Source organism: Octopus bimaculoides, chromosome 2, assembly GCF_046866305.1.
Source record: "Octopus bimaculoides isolate indiv1 chromosome 2, ASM4686630v1, whole genome shotgun sequence".
Classification (NCBI taxonomy): domain Eukaryota; kingdom Metazoa; phylum Mollusca; class Cephalopoda; order Octopoda; family Octopodidae; genus Octopus; species Octopus bimaculoides.
Genome location: NC_142929.1, coordinates 45,564,260 through 45,589,713, shown reverse-complemented (window position 1 = coordinate 45,589,713; position 25,454 = coordinate 45,564,260). Strand labels below are relative to the sequence as shown.

At 37.1% G+C, this 25,454-nt stretch overlaps 1 protein-coding gene across 2 annotated transcripts in view; it reads left to right on the top strand.

The window, feature by feature from the left end:
• The first annotated feature begins 7,297 nt into the window (after positions 1 to 7,297).
• Positions 7,298 to 25,454, top strand: part of LOC106879448 (acetyl-CoA carboxylase) — a 124,700-nt gene continuing 106,543 nt past the window's right edge. For both annotated transcript variants that reach the window (XM_014929017.3, XM_014929008.3), the window contains exons 1-2: positions 7,298 to 7,916; positions 17,481 to 17,702. In XM_014929017.3, the coding sequence (XP_014784503.1) occupies positions 17,482 to 17,702 (221 nt within the window). In that variant the 5' untranslated portion in view covers positions 7,298 to 7,916; position 17,481. The remainder of the gene's footprint in view (positions 7,917 to 17,480; positions 17,703 to 25,454) is intronic.

Below are 25,454 nucleotides of genomic sequence, written 5' to 3'. Positions count from 1 at the left end.
ACAATATATATATATACACACACACAACAGGCTTCTTTCAGTTTCTGACAACCAAATCCACTAACAAGGCTTTGGTTGGCTTGAGGCTATAGTATAAGACACTTACCCAAGCTATCATACAGTGGAACTGAGCCCGAAACCATGTGGTTGGAAAACAGGCTTCTTACCACACAGCCACAAGAAGAGATATTTATATAATATTTACTGTAAATGCTACAAATCATTAACTGAGCTAAAGAGTCGTCTGCATTTTGAAACTCATTGATAAAACAATGATCATGGTCATGACTGAGACAACTTCGACCGTATGTGTTGTGTGAGAGAGACTGTGTGTGAAATCAGAGATGTGATAACCAGACACCTCATACAGATGACTATGTAAGCCACATTCCACAGAGTAAAAGACATTTGTCTAAGATGTAAACCAATGGGATCGAACTAAGAGCCTCATGATTGCGAACCGAATTTCTGAATGTAAGGGAAATAACTCTCCACGATTTCTACGTTTTGGTTAGTTTTTGAGATTTGGAAACGAAAAGGAGAAAGGTTTGAAACATTGATAAACAAAGAGGTGAACTTGTTCGACATAGAGAAAAGAAATAAGGAGAGAACATATACGGTATACTAAATGCAAACAGTTCAAACCGTGTCGTGGGAACTCGGTGAAGGACTTCATATGTCATATATGCACATGGGTTGCTAGCAGTAATGAAGATTCAATTGTTTAGAAAACTCGTTAGAATTATTTGGCAATTTTATCCCTTGTAGATGTGGGTGTTTGCAAAAGCATTGTAGTGAGAGTGGGGTCGATAATATTCAGGAAGTTGTTACCGCTGTTGACAACAGTTCTTTCTACGAATGCAAATGCTTGTGTGCGAAGTACGGGTATCGTATGGTAGCAAGATATGAGAGCAAAATATGGAGATGTGAAGGCGGCAAAGAAATTATGCGAGCGTACTCTGCTGGATACGTGATTTCAGGAGTGAGGAACAGCGGATCGCATGTATGCTGGGATAAAAGCTGGATCGTTAGAAGTATCAGCTGCAATGAACTGGAGAGAAAACTGCGTTGATATGTACTTGTGATGTATATGAAGAATGATAGTTAGATAAAACGAAACAAACGAAGGGAAACTATGAAAGAGAGAGACCGAAGAAGGGATCAAGTTAAATTTCTTCCACCCAAGTTATTCAAATTTTCACCAGATTTTTTTTTTTTTTTTTTTTTTTTTTTTTTCAAAATGTAGTTTTTGCATGCTGATGAAAATTGCATTCGTTTTTGTTTGGTTTTAGTTGTTGAAATTAATACATTAAAATAATAATTTGGTGAAAAGTTGAAATTTTTCAACGGGTTGGAAGAAATTTAACAAGATTCCGAAGAAGTTGAAGGTAGAAATGTGAAGTCTCATCTTAGGGTTCTATGTCTAACTGGAGGTAAAAATGGACCACGGCAAGTGGATAGATGCCGTGTTCAAGCGTATCCGCCCACCTAATGCCACCAAAAAAAAAAAACAAACAAACAAAAAGCAGTCGTAAGAGTGGTCAATGGTATCAAAGATGAATTTAAAACAGTAGATTAAAGCTTTCGAAAGATAGCTAGCGTCAAAGGGAGGAAACTGCTAAGGGCGTATTATAAGTGAAAGAAAGATGCTGGTGTTTTCTGGATAAGAGTAACGTTTGTGCTTTTCTTGCTGTTGAAAGAAACAAGGTGGCGGTTTCTATTGCGGGCGTTATGTCCCGGCAGTCCTTTTTGATCTCTAATCTCTAGAGGTGCAAATGTACACACCCTAGATAGGCTTAGGAAGAACCTAATTCGCACGCTTAACTGTGTGCCTTAAGATTACAACTGAGACCAATCTTATTGTAGTTAACTTTTTAGATGTTACGTTAGACTTGGTTACCTGTTAAATAGATTTCAGAGAACATCCCTAAATCCTGCACAGAGGTAGGATGCTCATGTAGGGTTAACGTTGAGTGCCCAGTGGGAGGTCAATGTAACTCTGAGGCTGTGGTCTACATAGCTAAGGTGGTGTCCGACAGTAACAACAGCGATAGCAGCAACACCAACAACGTGTCCAGCGGTGACGGCAACAGCAGCAGCTGCTACAGCGCCTCCGGCAGTAACAACAGCTATAGCAGCAGCAACAACAAAAGCACCACCAATAGCGCAAGTACACACACGAGAGTGTGTTGGGATAACAGAGAGTCCCTTCAAGCGACATCTAAATAAAAGCTGGTCCTTTTACAGGATCCCAGAGAAGCACAACGTTACGTCCTTGGCCAGCGATGTATGGCACTTAAAAGAAAAGAAGAGGCCATACAGTATTAAATGGAAGCTCCTAGAACAACCTGGACCATCTCCGAACGGGAGCAGACGATGTAAACTTTGCTTGGCCGAGAGAGAAAGGATCTTGAAGAACTCGCTTGATCATGGGCCTTCTTAAACTCCAAGACTGAGACGTTTAGTCGGTACCCTCAACAGAGGAAATTCATGTTGAAAAACATAGAATTCCTGGTCGTTGACTTGCGAACGGAAATTGTACATATACAGACCCTTTACGGATGCAAATGGAATCCATCAAAGGGAGATAACTCCATATTGTCCAGTAGGAATTCGCTCAACAGGATTTCGTTTCGGGCTTTTTTTCTTTCTTTTTTTTTCTTTCTTTTTTTTTCAAATCCTGACTAAACAAGACTGTATTGATATCTCCAGTAGTAGAGAGTTTATGAGCCTCTGTGCCTCCGGCCAGCAGGTTTGCCTAGTCACCAACACCGCAAAAAAACATTATAGGTGTGAAACCAATGGCAACTCCCAGACCGGCCATAACCAACAACTATGTGTGTGTGTGTACAGAATTTGATTTTATTGCAGCTTGATTTTTACTCCATTGTGACCTTCAAGAGATGACATGAAAATGCGTGGAAAAGAATTTCTGTTCAAATAAATGATGTACTCTAAACGTACTGAGTACTCTCTGTGTAGAACATAGGAATATGTGTGTTTGTATACCAGATATGCCAGGAAGTCATGATCAAGGATGGAACTCGAGGCTTCACACTCGTTTCCTTTGTCTTCGTTTTGTGCTTTTAAACTCTGTTTGTTTAGCTTGTTAAACTTGCTGGTGAGGTGATAAGCCCATTCAATTCTAATTCTAATGACTTAGTTCAGCTTCAACACAGGTATATATTTGTGATATCAATAAAAAACCTTCAGTTTCTTCTGCAACTTTCACAGTTTGCTTCTGCCAGCTAGAACGCAGTTTTGCTGTAATCTAGTATTCCCCCTACCCTCCTCACACACGCTCTATCTCTCTCCAACATTTTTTGTACGAGCATCGGTCTCTTCACTATCTTCCTTTCACAAACTTAGTGTCTACTATAAGGACTGGGCAAGAGATTTGCGATGTGAACAAACTTATTCACAATACAAAGTTTTTCGTTCTTTTCCAACTTGTTGCAGTTGTGTAATTAGGTAACAATTGAATAAAACCAGTAATAAGTATAGATTATCTCTCACCAGTTCATTCCAGTATATGTAAAAATTATCCAATTGTTATACTTCATTTTTTACATCTGACGTGCTACAAGTGGCGACCCCTTTTATTTTGCAGTCAATGACGAAACAGTAAAATTCTATTCTCCGCAAGTATCCAGACATCGCCCGTCCATTGTTAAAAGACAAAGTAATCAAATACAATGCAATCCGTCACATTGAAACCCATGCTGCCAGATCACGAAAACTCCCTCCGGGTCGTCTGAAAGCTGCAAAGCATCAATTTCAACATATACTGACCCTTGGAATTATTCACCTATCCAGCAACAACAAGTCATTATCGTCACTATATTTAATCCCGAAAATAACAGTGGACAATTGGTTCCCTTGCTAGGGCTATCGTGTACTCAACAATCGCACTGTGCCCTACACATACCCAATCCCTCACTTGCTCCATAGGGCTTGTATAGTTTCGAACATCGATTTTGTGAGGGTATATTAACCAAATCCCCATCGAGCCTGTAGATATTCCAAAAACTGCAATCACAACACCTTTCGAATTGTTCGAATTCCTGCGGATCCCTTTTGGCTTATGTAACGCAGTACAGGCTTTCAAGCGTTTCATCAACAATGGACACATTAATGTTTTACTGGTAGCAATTTGTTCTAAAGAATCCAAAAAGTATCTGCATTTGTTTTCCCAACATTTTAACGGGATATCGCATTGTTATTAACCCCACCAAATATATATTCGGTGTTACGTTTTGTTACGATAAAGAACACTGAAATCTGTTTTAAATTTTTGTTAAAAAATATATTAATTTTTATCGTTAAAAAAAACAAAAACATGTTACTTCAAACAACAAACAGTGAGATTGTTCAAAGTGTATTGTTCTTGGACTAGGTATGATATTTGTAGCTGTCAAGATCTTAGATGGCCATTGTGTGTTGCTGTCGCCGTCCGTTCATTGTTTTTGTGTTGTCACAACGCTCTGGTCAGTAGCTACTTCGGTTACTACGCTCTCTGTTTCGCCATCCGCCGCATCTCGTCTGTCGGTAGAGGCTAAAATGCATTGAATATATAGGAGTGGTCTTGCTCAGGAAAAGCGTGCCAGAGATGAAATTACTGTTTTTTTTTCTTTTCTTTTTGGCATCGGATATTGCGATCCGGGTTTGATTTCTAAATATTCCTGCTACAGTTTCTATTGCTCCTCGGGCACATCACCGACAAGGATGAAGTCCACCCACTCCCCGAGAGAGTAAAGTTTATTGTAGATTTTCCGGCATCTACATCACTGTGGAAACTGCATAAGTATTTTTTTAATTATTATTTGAGATTCATTCCTTGTACAGAAGCGGCTCGGCCACAAATTGAACCACTTTGATACTGAACTAAGAAAAATCAGTTAACAACGCGAAGTGAAAACTAGTTTGCCTGTTTTTCTAAACGCAAATATATATTAACTGCTGCTACGATGTTGATTCATCCAAAACCTGGTAGTCCTCTTTGTTCGTTGGATTATGCATCTGATGTCGGAGTAGGTGTGAAACAGTAGTTCGTTAATGACGTTTGTCAACCGTTACCCTTCTTCTTCAGGCGACTGAAACCTGCAGATCTAAATACAGCGTTTTCGTGCAGGAATTATTGGCCACATACCTTGATTGCTTGTCAAATATTTTCGATATATATGTTTGTGCGTTCTGTTTTCGCTATGTATATGAACCTAAGACCACTCGTACGTGCGTTGAACACAAAAGCTGATCGCTTCTCACTTAGAGAAGCTCGACAAATCGATTCTATATCCCAGTATACCACGGTCACATTGCGTTTTCTTACACATAACTGAACACATTAGCATATCACTTGTTTACACACACACACACACACATATCTGCATAAGGACACGTATACACACAGATTTACACACACACACACACACAACTATACATGTGTGTGCTTATATATGTGTATATGTAAGGAACCTTAAGTGTTCTTTTACAGGCAGGCATGGGTGTACGTTAAGACGGCCGCTTCTTAACTACAGTCCCGAGCCGACCAAAGTATTGTGAGAGGATTTGGTAGAAAGAAACTGAAAGAAGCGAGACGAGTACCAAGTGACAGATTTGATAATTGCTGAGAATTCTCTCGGCATGAAACCAATGGTAGCCTTATTAACCCACAAGTATATGTATGTATGTATGTATGTATGTATGTATGGTAGTGTTGCATTATCCAGGAATGCAACAATGCTTTTTCTGTTGGAGTCACCTATGCATTAACTAATACATAGGGGTGGAGATGGGGCACAACGTGGAGTTTTTACTGCCACATAGAGATAGATTTGACTTTGAGAAGAAATATTTTTTACGATTGTTCCACAACCTGACAAAATTTATATCAGATAAGCAAATAACCTTTTCTGATGCAGTAAAACTTGATAACATAATCTGAACCCAATTTCAGAAAATTATCTCCGGTTTCTTTAGGCATATAAAAGACGGCAAAATGTGTAAGCCAAGATAAGGTAAATTTGCTTCTTTAATTCTCCAGAATTACATTTGAAAACAGACTTATACACATCAATATCCATCCGTAAACATCAGAAATGCAACAAAAATTTAAATTATGTAGGTCAAATGAAAGAGGCTCGTGGAAAAATGGCATATGATATGAAATTAACGAAATTCAACTAAGAAAAAAAAAAAAAAAACCCTCAACATAAACTATTCTCTATAGCTTCTTTAGGATCTTCTGGAGTGGCCTTCCCGATATATTTACGCACCATGCAGTTAAAGAGAAAAAATTATTGAAATTAGTCATTACTCATTTTTCCCCATCTCAGACATCATTTTTGAAAATTGAAGATGATCAAATTAGACATTAGCGTGGGGAAAATTGACTTGGAATCCAACAGAGAAAGGAATATTGATTGTTAAACACCAACAATTATCTAGATATTTTATTTATTAGCAACCTCAATTACAAACGGGTTGAGGAAAATTTTCTTGAAAAAAAAAAAAAAAGTACCTATCACCTGATAATATTCCAAACTCTCTCAACTTCAACAACTATGCTGACCAATTTTTACTCTTAAGGATGATGTAACAATACAAAATGATGATGCAATACTTAAAATGTAATAATTTCAAAGACGGGGAAAAAATAAGAAATCAGAAATTACTCATTTTACCCCGGTTACTAATTTTGTTCACCTCCATATATATATATATATACATACACACAGAGCGTATATTCAAGGCATTAAAAGTAAGGATGGAGAATTATACATCCTCGAAACTTGTTTATTACAGTACAATACATTCACTTTAAATCGCTGCCCGACACGTGTTTCCTTTACATTAGATATATGGATAGTGTTGACGTCATAAGAATTGCATAAATTTTCGAGAGAACGTGAAATAGCAATAATGAAAATAAAAAATTGTTGTATACAGTGCTCAGGTGTACTACAACTCATCAGAAAAATAATAATTCTTCTTTTTCTCAACAGTGGATAACCACCAGCGCGCTTTATAGGTGCGATGGTCCTATAAAGGACCGGGCATAACAATCAATCTTCTATAAGATATATTACTGTACTATTATTTTAGAGTGTACTTCTTTTTCAGACGTATGAGCTACTGACGATATATATATCCACACATATACCTATAGACAGATATAAATTTTTGAGAGAACGTGAAATAATTCTTTTTAAGAACTGTGGATCTCCACTGTTCAAATATATACACACACATGCTCTCTGAATATCAGAGGGCGACTGAGAGAGAGAGAGAGAGAATCAGATGTACGTGTGTGCTTATGTGAATGCATAGAGGTGTATGCAGACACTAATGTATTTTGACTACCTAGTCTTAATAAAGAGGCAAAAGAAGATTTGAGAAAATCAAAAAGTGTTGAGTTGCAGTGTCACAATGATTTCTGCTGCTAAGTGAGCACATGTTCTGAAAAACCATTAGTTATAAGTAACACTGTAAGGCACGCGAGTTACTGCGCTTCTGTTGCGTACCACGACATGAAAAGTATTACTTAGTACTCCCTTCCGTTCTCGTCTAATTGTACAATCTCTTCGATCAACGATTCGGCTGTCGCCCGGTACCTCAAAAATTAGCAGCAGCAACAGCTGCTACTACTACTGCCACTACTGCAGTCACATCTGGATAACTGTAGTTAGTAGTAGTATAACATGCTTTTGTAGTCAAGACTGGACATTTACCGTCATCACATGGCAAATGCATTGAAACAAAAGCGATATACGCAACAGTAATCTGTGTAGAAACTCACCAAGATACTAGAAAGAAAGAAAAAGAAAACTTTCATATCTGTTTTGTGTTTCTTTTCCCCACTCTTGTCTCTAATTGATAAAATTCATCCTCGTCATTCGGATTTGTGTCGCGACAAGGTACGTGGTTTGCATTTGTTTCTTAATTAGCTGACCTCGCCTTCCATTAACACGGGGGGTTCATAAAATACATACCATAATACTAAAACTTATCCCTTAAAACTTATCACTTTCAAAAGTAAAGATTCAAATTACAAATTTATAAGGATATTTCTCCTCTGCATTCGTAAATAATTTTAATTAATTATTTGTTATTTACTAAATTCACTGTTGCAAATCATCATCGTTTCATCACAGGGCTGCACCGACCGAGTATTATTACGAATAATTTCCACACAATGTCATCATCTTCATCCTTCTTTATCACTAAACCAGCAAGGGAGCTTCTAATGACACCTTACTATCTTAACGCAGAAAGGACTGGCTAATGTTATCCTTCTCATGGCTGGAATGCCTGTTCATAAGTCCGTTCGATCAAAGTAAATTAACAATATATATGTATATATGATCGATTAGCGCTTCATCATATCATTTCTTTCCCGTTAATATTAATTCTGTTGAGCGGGGAAATGTTACTGCTTACGTATGTTATTGTAATACTTTGTGTGTTTAATATATGTGTAGGTTTATTTGTAATACTATAATTCATACCTACGTTCGTGTTGAGCTATGAAATCTGCAGTAGTATGAATATTAATCACAAAGCTTTAATTAGATGGTAACTAATACCCATATTCCTGTGTATTTTTCGAAATCAACTGGGGATCTTCTATGCAGAATCAGGGCCCCTGCTAGAAATAGCTGTCAAACTTCCCTAAACTCGTACTTTACCATTTTTAGAAAATAAGGTTATCTTAATTGATGCGGTTCTAAATATACTCTGTGTGAAAAAGGAAACCAAAGGGGTCACGGTTGGGACGCCTTTGATCAGGATAGTGACCTCTGTCTACAGCAACCCCAATTTTATATTTTTATGGATTTCATGGGTGAGTACGCACATGCATATGTGTAAGTGTGTATGTATATATGTTAGTTGTCCAATAAGCTTTCCTAGGTCAGTGAACAAAACAGGTTCTCGTATATTAGTTAAAAAGAATGATGGGTATATTATAATAAATAATAAGAATTTATTATTTATTATATTTATGACTAATATATATATATATTTATATAATTCTACTTGGACGAAAGAGAAATAAAGAGAGTAAGAAAAGACAAGTGGAAAATACAATGAGTAGGGTTGACTGCTAAAACAAATTCCCATTTCAATGCTATTACGTAAAAGCTATGAAGGTATAATGCTCATTAGGAGGAATTCTGCTAGGCATGAAGCCATAAATTTTATCAAATTGATATGTGTAAGATTTATTATTGAATCATAAATCTCTGTATGAGATAGCACATTCCAAATCGCACTATATATTTGTAAACTCTTATCTCATCGTCTGTTACAGACTTAAGCTGCGATACTGGTCGAATTTCCCGGTTATATTTTGCATTTTAAACTTTATAAAAAGATAGTCATCTTTCCTGGAGAACTAAGCACTATTTCCTTTATATTATAGTTTCGGAGATTGCTCACAGTTAATTCTTAATGTCAAAGAGCGACAGGTTGTTTAGAATTTAACAAAATTACATGGTAAGATTTCGGTGTCTTTATTTCGGATTGCATCTAAAATGTACACCAAGATCTAAAATGATATATGTGTGCGCGTATGTATATGTATGTATGTATTTATATTATTATATATATATATATATATATATATATATATAGGTGTATATATATATATATATATATATAGGTACTACTAAAGCAGCACGGTCCCGAACGCGCAGTCGCGCGTCCGCGCTAGCTAGTCGTGAGGGGTCGATCCTAATCCTAACCTTAACCCTAAACACGTATTCATTTGCACACGCGGGATAGGGATAGGGTTAGGGTTAGGATCGACCACTCACGACTAGCTAGCGCGGACGCGTGACTGCGCGTTCGGGACCGTGCTGCTTTGGTAGTACCTATATATACATATATGTGTGTGTGTGTGAGTATGCATGTATATATGTTTGTGTGTGTAAGGTTTTTTTCTCCATTTATATCCATAAAGTAGCAATTCCCAACCTATTTTGCTCCAGATCGGATTCATGCGATACAATTTTCCCACAGACCGGGGTGATCACGCGCATAAAACACAATAAAGTACATAATATATATATATATATAATTTATATTATTACATAGATAATACATATATAATACAAAAGCACCCAGCAGGCTGCGGTAGTCAAACGGGAATAAAATATTAAAATTTATTCTTTCTGTACGGCCCGATACCAAATGATCTACGGCCGGACGGCTGGGACCCCTGCACTATAGTATTTGGCTTGATTTTCTTGTGGTTTCTATTGAATTCCTTCATGGTTACGTTTTTAAATTCAAACTGTAAATATTTCCCGTCATCTTGGAGAAAAGGTGTATCTTGTCCGTGTTCTTAATAGCAGCTACACACATACACACACATGTTATACACACGTACCTATCTTTCATCTTTTACTTGTTTCGGTCAATAAGCTGCAGCCAAGTTAGGGCACCACTTGGAAGAATTTTCGTTGAACGCATCAACCCCAGTACTTGTTTTTTTTTTTTTTAAAGCCTGATACTTATTCTATCTTTTACCAAACTGCTAAGTTACAGGACGTAAACAGACCAACACCAATTAAGCGATGGTGGGGGACCGAGACGGAAAAAATCACACATAGATATAGAGGGTCTGGAACGGCTTATTCGACCACTTAGGTCGAAGAAGCTGCTCTAGGCGAAACTCTAAGTACCAGTAAACCCAACACATGTAATTAATTTGACTAAAATCATTGGGTCCTTTTTCACGGTTTCTTTTTATATAACACTTTAACCACCATATCATTTACACACACACACTTGACTAATTTTATTTTAGGTATGCAAATTATCCCAGGCCCTAAATATTCTCCCCTGTTTTTTGTATATATCTAAGTCTTATGTCTACTGTAGTCATGGTTGGACAAATGCTGTGCTGATGATGCTTATTAATTCAGAAACACGTGCCTAAAACGTATCCTTGTCTGAAAAAATTAGCAAAAATTCTGGAGAATTCTCGACTCCTGAAATTATCTCCCTTTACATTTCGAGTTTGTAGCTATTGCCACTAGGCAATTTCTATACAATCTCTTCAAACGAAAATAATTTCAAGAAATTCATAATAGTTTTACTTGTCTTTTATGTCCAAATTCAAGCCACAGCAACATCGAGAAGTTTTGCTTTTCTTTTAGTTCAATTTTGCTTAAAATATATATAGGTTCAATCCCACAACTTAGCACCTTGGGCAAATGTCTTCTATAGCCCTAGGCTGACAAATGACATTTTTGTGAATTCAGTAAATAAAAAATGTACAAAGTCTGTCATATATATATATGTATATATATATATATACCAAGTCTTAAATAATCCACCGTAGCGCACCAATATAACAGAAAAACAGACCGAATTAAAACATTTAACAACACAAATAAAAATATTATGCAATTACGGATATCCACAAACCAGGTTTCTGCTTTTGGTTATTCAAATATATATATATATTGCTATAGCTCACTTGGTAGAGTGGAGGACTGTAGTGTGGTAATTCATATATATAAAATATTTGTGGCTTTGTGGTAAGAAATTTGCTGGCAAGACATCTGGTTCTGTCCTTGTCTTGCAAGTTACTTGGTGACCCTACCAGTGCCACTTAAAAAGCATCCAGTCCACACTGTAAAGTGGTTGGCACTTGGAAGGGCATCCAGTTGTAAAAACCATGCCAAAACAGACACTGGTGCAGTTTTCTTCCTGGCCAGCTCCTGTCAAACTGTTCAACCTATGCCAGCACGGAAGGAAGACATTAGACAATGAAAGCATGGTCAATCCAAGGCTGAAGTGTGATTGTTAAATTGCTGATACAGTTCAGTAAGATCTACTAACACATGCCAGACTAAAAGCATGACCAATTTCCAACAAGTGACATTGGGGTGCTTCAGTGCATGCACTTAGCTCAGCTTGATTCTTTGAAAGAATGCAATAAAGTTTTTGAAATATGTTTGAAAATGATTCAAACCTGCAAGTTGATTTACTTATACATCCACACTAAGTGCAATCTTGTGTCTTGTATAGTGCCAATTAGTTGTATTAGGAAAATCAAGAAATAGTTTTGCAATTCTGATTTTCACCCCTATCATTCCAGATGCTCCATTCAGTTATAACTCACATCACATTTTCTTTTAGGCACTGCTGTAAAAAAAAAAAAATAATAATAATACCACTTAGAAAGTTACCTAGAAACCTATTGCATGTTCATATATTTTGCATTTACCTAAGTTTAAACAGAATCGCACAGAGTGAGAATATTCACCAGCTGTTGTTCTCAATGAGACTACTAGGATTGTTTTGCAATTGATTGAGTAGACTCATCAATCATAAAAGATACTTTAGATTGTTTGGTAAAATAATTTTTGGTTCCCTGCATGGTGCACAATAATTTTGCATTACTTATGAAAGCTTAAAATGTAGGTTGACTTAAGGTTATTTCTTTCTTGCTGTTCAGTATGGTCTACCTTTATGCTCAATATTATATACAGACAGTAAGATGGTGAGCTGGCAGAATCGTTACTGTGCTGGCCAAAATGCTTTCGTCCATTCTCTATGTTCTGAGTTCAAATGATGCTGAGGTCAATTTGCCTTTCATCCTTTTGGGGGTCAATAAAATTATTACCAGTTGAGTACTGGGGGTAATATAATCGACTTAACCCCTTCCTCGAAATTGCAGGCCTTGTGCTAAATTTGAATCCAATCTTATATACAAGCAACATGTTGGACAAAATGCTTAGCAGCATTTCTACTGGCTTTATGTTCTGAGTTCAAAAACTGCTGAGGTAAACTTCTCCTTTCATCCTTTCGGGGACAATAAAATAAAGTATCAGTCAGTTACTTGGTTCGATGTAAGTTATTTGCCCACTTCTCTAAAATTTAATGGCCTTTTGCCAAAATCAGATTATTACATAAAATCTTGATTGTTTTTGCTTTGTCGTTTTTTGGCGACATACATACTTGGCATTTTCAATTACATTTTTTTGACATCTGTAATAGGCTTCATGTTTTTATACTCAAGTCCTACTTCTTAAACTCATTGTTTTGTCTTCTCATCACTCACTTCTATACCTTCTACACTATACCTCTCACAAGACAAATGAATATCTTGTATTTATTCATTTCCAAGATGATCACACATATTGTAACCAAATTTTCTGTTTTTTACAATTAACCAGGAATACTATTTTTAGTATATCTCTTGTGTCCAGCAGTCTGGAAGATCCTATATCTCTGTATCTTTTAAAATTTCATTATTTGCACTTGCAGCATCAGGTGAAACAGCAGTATGAGTGAGATTATCGTGTTCAAGCAATTTAACCTTATTTGCTAGCTGAGTGTTTTTTTTTTTTACTATTGTCTCCATTAACTTATCTTTTAAAATATTTTAGTATAGTCATTTTCAAAGAAGTATACCAATCTGAAATATATAGATATTTGATACTAGTGATATTTAGAAGTAAAATGTGGGGAATGTTAATTTTTCTGTTTGTATTGTTGCTGAGTAAAACCATCCACAATGAGATATTTACCACTTATGAATGAAATTGGAAAAATAATTGTTGATACTATATCATTTTCACTTTGTCTATCATAATCTCAGGCACTTAATCTAAAAATGTGAAGGAGACAATAAAAAAAGAAAAACTTTGATTCATAAATCTCCTTAATTCAGTCCTACCATAGCAAATTTTTATATTTTGATACATGGGGGTTCCCTATTGTTGACATTACAAAGGAGATAATCATTTCTTCATGATAATTGGCAGGATTAGAAATTTGATTTTGAAATTAAGGGGTTATAAAGAAAATGATGCACACAATTCACATATTTACTTTCTTTGTAATTAACTTGGCAGCATTAAGTTAAAATTTCCAATGAATAAAGGCAGTTTCAAACCAGAAACCAAGTTAGCTATACTACTCATGTTATACAAGCTACTATAATGACAATGTTGTCCTCATATAGGAAGATATAACTCAAGTGAGATAAAATGCTGATTTTGTAAATGTATGTCATATATTTACAAAGCTATACTGAGACTAAAACATAATCCAAAGCATGGGGGATACTTGCATGGCTGCCTGCACACGTGACTGCTTGATAAAAAGTTTGCATCCCAAATAAATGGTTCTGGGCTCAGTCTCATTGTGTGGCACCTCGGTCAAGTGTCTTCTTCTATGGCCAAGCTGACCAAAACCTTGTGAATGGATTTGATTGATGGAAGCTGATAGAAGCCTGGCATATATATATATAAGTGTTAAGACTGGTCCATCTGGTGGAAAAGCACTTGTGGCAGTGCCATTTAAAAGCACCTGTCTGGTGCCACATAAAAGTGTCCATACAGTGCTACATTAAAGCACCTATGCAGTACCAGTGGCAATTCTTTGTTTTGATTGGTTTAGTTTATTTAAGCTCAGAAACCTATATTCAATATTTTTATATTTGTGCAAGCAAACATTTTCCTTTGTTGAAAATCTTAAAGGCAACAAACTGACAGATTTTGAAATGCAAATCTTTGCAAATTATTAAAATAAAATTTTGGCAAATTTTTCTATGTAAATAATGATAATGATAATAATAGAAATATAAATGTATATATATATAATTTGAAGCAAGCTAAATGAAATGTGTAGGAGTTTTGTGAGGAAATGTGAACTTTCAAAGTTGTCATCTTGTGTCAAAACATACAATGGCATTTACAAATGACCTTGTCCAGTTCAACTGTGGATATCTAGAATAATGTACAACCGGCAGCAAAAATCTTTGCAGTTGAGAATTTTGATAAAATTTGAAAGTTATTGAATGAAGCTTATAGGCATGGCTGCATGGTTAAAAAGTTATCTTTCCAACCAAGAGATTGAGGTTCAGTGCCTCTGTATGATACCTTGGGAAAATGTCTTCTGCTATAGCCATGAGCCAATGAAAGTCTTTATGATTAGATTTGAAAGAAGCCCATATGTACATATATATATATATATATATATATATATATATATATATATATATATATATATATATATATATCATCATCATCATCATCATCATCGTTTAACGTCCGCTTTCCATGCTAGCATGGGTTGGACGATTTGACTGAGGACTGGTGAAACCGGATGGCAACACCAGGCTCCAGTCTGATTATATATATATATATATATATATATATATATATATATATTATGTTATACTTGGGGATGGTCATTTATTTGTTTTTGTCAATTAAACTCATGCACTATTTATTCTATTGTAACGTAGTTACTTGTCACCAATTATTGTAGTATTGCCACTATTTATGATGATACTTGTTTACACTATGACTGTGTAGTAACTATAAAATATATAACGAAGCAGGGTAACAACACAGCAATCCAACAAACTCTCCATGAACATTCTCACCAGGCAGCGGGATGTATGGTTACTCTTAAATACAAAGACCTTGCCTGGTGAAGAATGCATCCCCCAGCATAGACTTGTCATTAGTGATTTTAGACTCCAGGCCAGAAGGATGCCAAGAAGCAGATCAATCTGGAAAAGAAGGATTTGGAAGCTTAAGGACCCTTCATGTGCTCAGAGATTTAGGGACATCCTAAATGAGAAATTTGATGAGAAGGCGGAAGAGCTACAAACTTGTGACAAAGAGGGCAACTGGGAATTCCTGCAGGACAGCTTGCTGAGTGCCACAGACCAAATCTGTGGGTGGTGCGAAGTCCCAACCAGAGCTAGGGTAATGTGGTATTGGAACGATGCTGTAGACAGGGCCATTAGAGCAAAGAAACAGGCCTGGAAGAACTGGGAGAGGTGGGGTAGCAAGGAACTGTATCAGATAGCCAGGAGGGAAGCTTAGAGACAAGCATATTTATCCAAGGGAGAAGCAGAAAAGTAGTAGTTTGCCTATGTTCAGCAACATGAGGACTAAAGAACTGAAGTGTTTCAGATTGCAAGACAGTGTGTGAGAGAAAATTGTGATGTTACAGGAGAGAAATGTGTCCGGATGGATGATGGTGCACTTGCGTTTAGTGATTCTGCAAAGAAAGAGGTTTGGAAATGCCATTATGAAAGACTGCTGAATGTAGAGAATGAATGGGAGGGAGAGAGTCTGCCAAATGTTGACCCAGTTGAGAGACCAGCTACCCGAATAAACAATACCTTGGTAGATAAAGCAATTAAGGCTATGAAGACAGGGAAAGCCTCCAGTTCAACAGGAATCACTGCTAAAATGCTAAAAATATCTGGTGGTGTGGGTTATGGTCTAGTCACCCATAGTGTAAATTAGGTGGTCCATGAAGGAGTCATACCCAATGACTGGTGTAGCAGCACCATAGTCAACTGCTACAAAAGAAAAGGTGATGCCTTAGATAGAAATAATTACAGAAGTATCAAATTGTTGGATCAGTTGATGAAAGTTATAGAGAGAGTCATGGCCCAACTAATTTGGAAGAGAGTTAGCCTAGATGAGATGCAGTTTGGTTTTGTGCCAGGAAGAAGCACCATTGATGCTATGTTTATGATAAGACAACTGTAGGAGAAATACCTAGCCAAAGATAAACCTCTGTACTTGGCCTTTGTTGACTTGGAGAAAGTCTTTGACAGGGTCCCCTCATCCGTTATTTGGTAGTCAGTACAGAAACTAGGGATAGCCGAGTGGTTGGTGAGAGCTGTGCAAGCCATGTTCAGGGATGCTACTAGTAAGGTGCAGAAAATAGAATCCATCAACTGCCAGTAGTCGATAGATTCCATTATCTAGGTTACTAAGTTAGAAGTGGAGGAGGATGCTCTGAGAGCATAGCTGCTAGAATAAGAATAGCCTGAGCAAAGTTCAGAGAGTATCCTGAGAGAAAAGTTAGGCATAAGAGGCATCAGATATGGTGTGCAAGAGAGATGACTGCCCCATGGAGGCAAAGTGGTTGAGTTCCTATTGAGTGTTGCGCCTCATGGAGGCAATGACCGAGACTTTTGGCATTACATTGTGCTTGAGAAGATGACCCATCAAGCTGAGTGAAATTGCAGTCATGGCAGATACCAGTGTCATGCAAATGGCATCCGTGCTGATGGCACGTAAAAGCACCTATTACGCTCTTGGAGTGGTTGGCATTAAGAAAGGCACCCAGATGTAGAAAACCATGCCAAACCAGACTGGAGTCTGGTGCAGCCTTTCAGCTTACCAGCTCTGGTCAAACCATGCAACCCATGCCAGCATAGACAATGGATGTTAAATAATGGTGTAGAAAGAAGAAAACTCAGTCTCAGTAGCCCAATTCCTTATCATCTAATATCTTAATTTATATTGAAATAGTAGTGTTTTACAGATTCTTTTACACTATTCTATTCTCTAAAAATATAATTTGGAAGATGTTACATTTTTTATGGGACCTTACACTTATTTCTGTACATTTTTTAAATGTTTTGTTTCATTTAAGACTGTTATTTATGTTATTTTCTAAAGAACTTTTTTTGTTTTCTTTTTTAGGATGGATACTCTTCCTGACAAAATCTCATCTGTATCTGATTCATCAGAAAATACTCAAGACAGTATAGAAGATGAATTTTTGGAGATGATGACTGCTGGTTCTCAGTCAAGTTCTGAAAGTGTTGATGGAACAAGTGTCGATGTAGTAACATCTAATTTCCCACTTGTCTTTCCTCAACAATCTTATCACTCAGATGGAATTGGTCATCGACCTGTTCTCAGGTAATATTCCCTTTTAGTCTTAAATTAAAAGTACAAATAGGTAATGTCTGTATTCATCTTACCCACCTGCCATGTTCACACAAGTAATCAATCACTGCAATGTAATAACAGCCCAAGGTCAGTTGTGAATATATCTATGATTCCTTGAACTGCTGCTATTCCCCATTCAGTTGGGTTGCTGAAGGTATCATTTTCAATGAAAGCAACCCTAAATCCCTAAATAATGAGTATTGGACTTATTGTTATGTCTTGGAAATTCTCTGTGTATTGTGTGACCCAGTCTTCTGGATATTATTATAGAATTATAGGTTATTTATGATAAGGTGTAGACTCAAGTGTTGCAGTGCACCAGAGAAATATGGGAATCAATGAAGTAGACACATAAATCCAGCATTTTAGATATTCAGATATCTACCATCTCAGTTTTGGTTTGAATGTTATTGTATGACTTATGTTGTAACTATGGCTTGTGGCCTATGTTATTCTATGATTTAGAAGTGGTTGTCATTGATTGGGTTTAGCTCAAAGTAGGCCATGGTCAAACAACCTCTGTTAAGCTGTTCATCATCTATGACCACCTTGAGATTTTTTTTTTGTTTAGACAGAGGCACAGGCATGGCTCTGTGGTTGAGAAGTTTGCTTTGCAGCCATGTGATTTTGGGTTCAGTCTCACCATGTTGCACCTTGGACAAATGTTTTTTTACTATAACCCTGGGCTGACCAATGCCTTGTGAGTGAATTTGGTTGAAAGAAACTGTGAGGGCGACGAGCTGGCAGAAACGATAGCACGCTGAGCAAAATGTTTAGCGGTATTTCGTCTGCTGCTACATTCTGAGTTCAAATTCTGCCAAGGTCGACTTTGCCTTTCATCCTTTCAGGGTTGATTAAATAAGTACCAGTTACGCACTGGAGTCGATATAATTGACTTAATCTCTTTGTTTGTCCTTGTTTGTCCCCTCTGTGTGTAGCCCCTTGTGGGTAGTAAGGAAATAAGAAACTGTGAAAGCTTGTTGTGTACACACACATTATTTCTGATTTTTGGCACAAGGCCAGCAAATTTGAGGGGAGAGGTAAGTCAATTTCATTGACCCCAGTGATCAACTGGTACTTATTTTATAAACCCAAATGGACGAAAGACAAAGTCAACCTCAGTGGCATTTGAACTCCGAATGTAAAGAGACAAAAGAAATGCTGTTAAGCATTTTGTCTGGGGTGCAAATGCTTCTACTTGCTCATTACCCATATATATGTGTGTGTGTGTGTGTGTGTGTGTGTTTTGTGCAAGGAAAAAAACACAAAAACTAGGTAAAAAAAGATACAATTAGACAGTCTGTTAAGTTTATGCTCAGGGAAAGTAGGAGGAAAAGTCTTTTCTGTTTTGGGCATATGCTCTTCTACAGAAATAAAAGATGAAAACAGAAAAATAATAGAGAGAGAAAACAACAAGCGCATCTCAATAAGACAGTCATTGCATACTGAAATGACTGAAAGAAGAAGAGGTAGCTAGTGACATGAATGGCAAGGGGAACAATTGGGAACCTGGCAGATGTGTGTGTGTGTGTGTGTGTGTGTGAGTAAATATGTGTGTGTATGAAGCAAATACGTGCATGTATATATGTGTGTATGCATGTGCATATGTACGTGTCCATGTTTCCTGCTTGTGTGTGTATGAGGCTATCTGTTGTATGTGTATGTACAAGGCTATCCAATGTGTGTGTGTGTGTGTGTTTGTAGATGTGTATATGTTTGCATACGTGTGTATCCTTTTCTGTTTGTGTATGTATGAGGCTGTCAGATGTGTGTGTGTGTGTGTATTTGTACGTGTGTGTGTATATGTGTATATGTGAGTGTCTTTGTCCCTGTTTTCAATTTCTGTGTACGTTTGTTTACATTTCACCTCCTCCCACTGCTTGACAACTGGTGTTGGTTTGTTTATCTCTCTGTAACACAACAGTTCAGGAAAAGAGACTGAGAGAATATGTACCAGACCTAAAAAAAACATCAATACTTGGGTTAATTTGTTCCACTTAACCCTTCAAAGCCGAGCTCCTGTATGACCACAATCCAATGACTGAAGCAAATAGAAGAGAAAAGATAGTACATCTAGGACCAGTAAAGCACATGACCTAAATGGTTAAGCAATTGGGCTTTTGATCATAAGATCTGTGGGTTTGATTCTTTGACCAGAAGGCATGTTGTACCCTTGGGCAGAGTACTTTACTTCATGTAAGACTGACAGTGCACCTATATTAACTAATTGATGGTATGACCAAAAACCTTTCGGCACGAAGAGGGATATGTCCAGTAGTGGGCATCTTTATGCTATCTTTAACCTTTCCTTTCACATGTAGGACCTCATTATTCAATGTATTTTTTCATTAAGGTCATGTGTGAGCAACCTTTTTTAAGAAGTGGGCTGCATGTGATATGGCTCATTATCAGGTGGGGTCAGCACTGCTAAAAAAAATTTAGGGTAATTCTCTGGTGCTTTTTTAGTGTGCAGTGTACCTGGTCATTTACACATAAGCATGTAGATTAATCCTAAATCCTAACCCTTAACGTTCACCCTTACCCTTAAATCTGATCCTTAACCTAAAACTTTAACCTTAACCCCTAACCCTAATCTTAACCCAGATCAGGTCATTTCACAGTGTAGACTACTGATACTTCAGTAGACTGTATGCTAATGTAGCACCAATCTTTTGTTAGGGGTGCCATTCAAAAAGTCCCACATGCTGCATCATTGGATGCAATTAAAATACAACAGAAATTTCAATTATATTTTTTCTGTTTGGTAAGAGATAGGTATTTATTACCTTGCCTCCATGATGAAGCCTAACATTCAAATGGTGCTTTTTACATGCCACTGGCGTGGGTCACATAAATGGCACCTGTGCTGGTGTCGCATAAGAAGCACTTTTCCAATGTTGGGCCTCACACAGGTAATGACAAGTGACTGAGACATTTGGTGATATGCCGTGCTTGAGAAGACCTATCAAGCCAAGTGAAATCATAGTCGTGGTTGATGCTGGTATCACGTAACTGACACCTGTGCCAGTGACATGTAAATAGCACCCATTAACTGTTGGAGTGGTTGGTGTTAGGAAGGGTATCCAGCCATAGAAACCATGCCAAATCAGACTGGAACCTGGTGCAGCCCTCCAGCTAGCCAGTTTCAGTTAAACTGTCTAACCCATACCAGCATGGAAAGCAGATGCTAAATGATGATGATGATGAAGTAGAATGGTTTTGGTAAATTTTGTATATGAAATACTCAACTAGGTATAAGTTATTCCATAACAACTTTTACACTACTCTCTCTCTCTACTGAATTATTTAGGAGTTTACCAGTTATTTCTCATTTCATAGTTGATTTTAGTTAAATATTCCTCTTATTTCACAAGATTCTCATATTTGTTATCCATTCATAATTTTACACTTCTTTTTATTTTCTATATTTACATGATTTGGTGCAAATTTCAGTTTTGTATGATTGTTCATATCTTTGCTGTCTGCTTTTTCCAATTACAATTCCTTAGAAACTTAGAAAGTCAGTTCAAATTTAACTCAAATCATCATTAACCCTTTAGTATTTAAACTGGCCATATCAGGCCCCACTATTCTTCTGGTTTTATGTCCAAACTGGCCAGATCCAGCCTCACACACACACACACACACCTTACAATGTCATTCTAAAAATAAACAATCACATCTTCAAAATCTCAAAGCTACCAGATAATGCATGTGAATAAATAAGCATTACATTTGACAGAGTAATCCGAATGCTAAAGTGTTAATGTCACCATCATCATCACTGTTATTATCATCATCAGCAGCAGCTGTAGCATTTTAAGTTCATTTTCCCATGTTTGCTTAGGTTGGACAGGTTTTCTTTATCACAGCAACATCTCATTATTTTCTTCGTTATCTCCTTTATGAGGATGAACCACTTGAGATCAGCCTTCACCACCTCTTCCCATATTTTCTTCGGTGTTTCTCTTCTACAAATTCTTTCCATGTGGATGGTCATGTGACATTTCTTTACCCAACCGTCATCTTTCAAATGCATCATAAGCATGTACTTGTACAATCTTCTCCCTTGTGCTGATTCCTCTTGTATCAAGCTTTCATTTCAGCCTATATATGTTCCATCGTTAGTGGACACTAACATTACATATCCATTGGTGCATGCTTACCTTATATCTTTCCAGCTTTCACACACTTTCTGCATTCAGTGCTTATGTTCCATTACTTTTGTTCCCAGCAAAAGTAATAGCTCCCTGAATGTTTTCAGTCTTGATTTTACTATGGCTGCTACATTTTCAATAATACCCATCCCCACTGCTAATTAGGTCACCTAGGTAACAGAAGCTATCAACCACCTCCAGGGAGCCTGCCAAGTATTTGAACAAATTTCTTTCATAGGTGCTCTTATTACTAACTATTCCTGTGTGTCTGCTTACATAAGAAGTCTTCCTTCTCTGTTAGCCTGCTTAACATCCAACTATAGCTCTTGTTCATTCATAGATTACATTGAGTATACTGCATGGAAGCCCTTCCTACTCTTTTTTTTTTTTCATATCCAGTATGGCCTCTTCCCAGTTGCTTTTTGTCTTTTTAAACCTCTCAATTCTGTGTTTTGCTTCCACATTAGGAATTGGGCAGTTTTAGTTATGAGGACTAGGCCATCAGTGTTTAGGGATTCTCACAGACTCTTAAACTCATGTTATGGCCTGGAGAAGCTTGAGAACAGAGCCATGCATGCTAAATGAAAATAGCTTGCATGGCTCTCATAAGCCATTAATTTGCACCTAGTTTTCAGTGTAACTACAAGACAATCAAAAGTGAATGCAAAATATAGTGACTTGTTCTTAGCCAAAACGTTCTCCTGTAGGAAGAAGGCATGAGTGTACTCTGATCTTCTCACCAGGAAGAGGATATCAGTGGCACTCCATCCCTGTACCCTGAATTTCATTTAAGCTCATTCTTTTCCCAGTTGCTTGTATGATAGCTATTATTATCTACTTGATTCAGAATATGTGGTTGCTATTTCAAATGCGTGCTGTGCGTGAGAAGACCCGGCAAGCCAAGTAAGATCGTTGCCAGTGCCCCTGGACTGGCTCTTGTGCGGGTGGCACATGAGATGCACCATTTTGAGTGTGGCCGTTGCCAGTACCGCCTGACTGGCTCCCGTAGGATTTTCGAGTGAGATCGTTGCCAGTGCCCCTGGACTGGCTTGTGCGGGTGGCACATAAAAGACACCATTTCGAGCGTGGCCGTTTTCGTGCGGGTGACACGTAAAAGCACCCACTACACTCTCTGAGTGGGTGGCGTTAGGAAGGGCATCCAGCTGTAGAAACTCTGCCAAATCAGATTGGAGCCTGGTGTTGCCATCTGGTTTCACCAGTCCTCAGTCAAATCGTCCAACCCATGCTAGCATGGAAAGCGGACGTTAAACGATGATGATGATGTATAAAGAGTTTTGGTTTGAACTACCCTTTATTAACTGTAAAAAAAATTAAAAAAAATTCTTGTGCCAAGCAGTTTAGAGTTGGCCTCATCTTCTGTCTTTCAGATATGACTGCTGGTCTAAATACCCTTAAACTGAATAGCCTCAGTATAGTACCCAGTTATTGTAATCTATTTATCTCGTTCCCAAGAGGTAAAGTTTACATGTGCTACTATATTTATATATTCTTGTTTTAATTGATGTGACAGATTTTGGGCCATTGCTCATTTAACAGGAAAGGCATGGCTGTATGGCAAGAGGCTTGCTTCCTAACCACATGGTCCTGGGTTCAGTCCCATTGCGTGACTCCTTGAGCAAGTGTCTTTATTACAGTCTTGGGCTGACCAAAGCCTTGTGAGTGGATTTGGTTGGCGGAAACTGAAAGAAGTCTATATATAAATATATATATGTGTGTGTGTGTGTGTCTTTGTTTGTCCCTCCACCACCGCTTGACAACTGGTGTTGGTGTGTTTGCCTCCCTGTAACTTAGTGGTTCGGCAAAGGAGACCAATAGAATAAGTACCAGGTTTAAAAATAAGTACTGATTCATTCGACTAAAAAATATTCAAGGCAGTTACCCAGCATCGCTGCAGTCTAATGATTGAAACAAGTAAAAGATAAAAGATACTGTTTATTGTATTTGATGGCATATAAGGTGCAGCCCCTGCCAAAAAAACATTATCTTAAAAAAACTATCCTTGTCCCTATAGGACCCAGGATGATGAAGTTGGGGCCTCCCATTAGTATATCTTGTACTGATGTTCACTACTATAGTCTCTTCTATGTAGCCTTACTTCATAATAATTTTTACATGAATATTACTAATTGTCAAATGCTGCCAGGGTTGACTTTGCTTTTCATCCTTTCAGAATCGATAAAATAAGTACCAGTTGCACACTGGTGTCAATGTCATTGACTTCCCCCCATCCATTTAAGACTGCTGGCCTTGTGCCAAAAGTTAGAAAGAATTATTAGTATAACTTGTGCTGTAGGATATTTACACTTTTATGATTGCTTGCTTTCTGTTCAGTTGTATTTACTTTTTATATACACTGATGTTTTCCACTATAGCTAAAGTACATTTGTAACTTAACTGGCACTCCATCTGTTATGATGACAAGTATTCCAGTTGATCCAATCAACAGAACAGCCTGCTCGTGGAATTAATGTGCAAATGGCTGAGCACGCCACAGATTCACGTACCCATAACGTAGTTTTGAAAGAAATTCAGTGTCACACTCAATGAATTACAGGTACTACTCGTTTTTGCCAGCTGTGTGCATTGGAGCAATATGAAATATAGTGTCTTGCTCAAGGACACAATGCTCTACTGGGTATCGAACTCACAGCCTCGTGATTGTGAGGAGCTAAATGTCATAATTACTAAGCCATGTACCTTCACTTTTGTAATGTCTTGTAAAGCATTACTAAATTGCTTTAAATATTATATGCTGTAATGCATTAAAAACTTTTCTACTGAATGTCTGTAGCTGAAATTGGGGTGCATTTTATATGCCTGTGAGTCTTTTATGTCATAAAATGCAGTAATTACCTTCTATGTAATTAGTTTTATGATGCTCTATACTTATGCATACAAGCCTTAATACCTCTAGTTTCACATGTTCTTTCTTGTCAGTCTATATTTTTACTCTTCAAAAGAGTGACCTACTCCATAATTATCTATACAACTAATTTGTCTGTCATATCAGAAATAGTAATAATTGGCAATTTGATTTCCAAGACCTACATTTCTTACTGAAAGAAGGAAATTCAACCTCACATCATAAACATCATCTTCATTTTTTTAAACTTTCAAGCTTTTTTCTTCTTTATTTCCATCTCATGCATCTTTTACTGACACTACAGTTTAGTTCTGTATACAACATATTATTGCACCATTAATTTTCATATCATTTTAAAATCATTCATACCATATTTTCTGATACACAAATTGATAATAGTATGTAGTGTAAACATTCAAACTTCGTCCCTTTCCAAATCCTGCTGCATTCCACATGATATTTTTGGTCTTCTGACCTACTGTTTTTGGCTATAAATTTAGGTCTGAAAAGTTTGACATGTATGCTGGAAAATACAGTAAGTGTTTGTTGAGTTAATAATGTTGAATTCAATTTAATTTTCTTTTATCAGTCATGTATTGGGATAAAGATCAATTGACTATAATTCCTTCATGTGCATTTATGGTCCTTTTTTTTTGTACTTGCTGGGTCAGTAGTCATGGT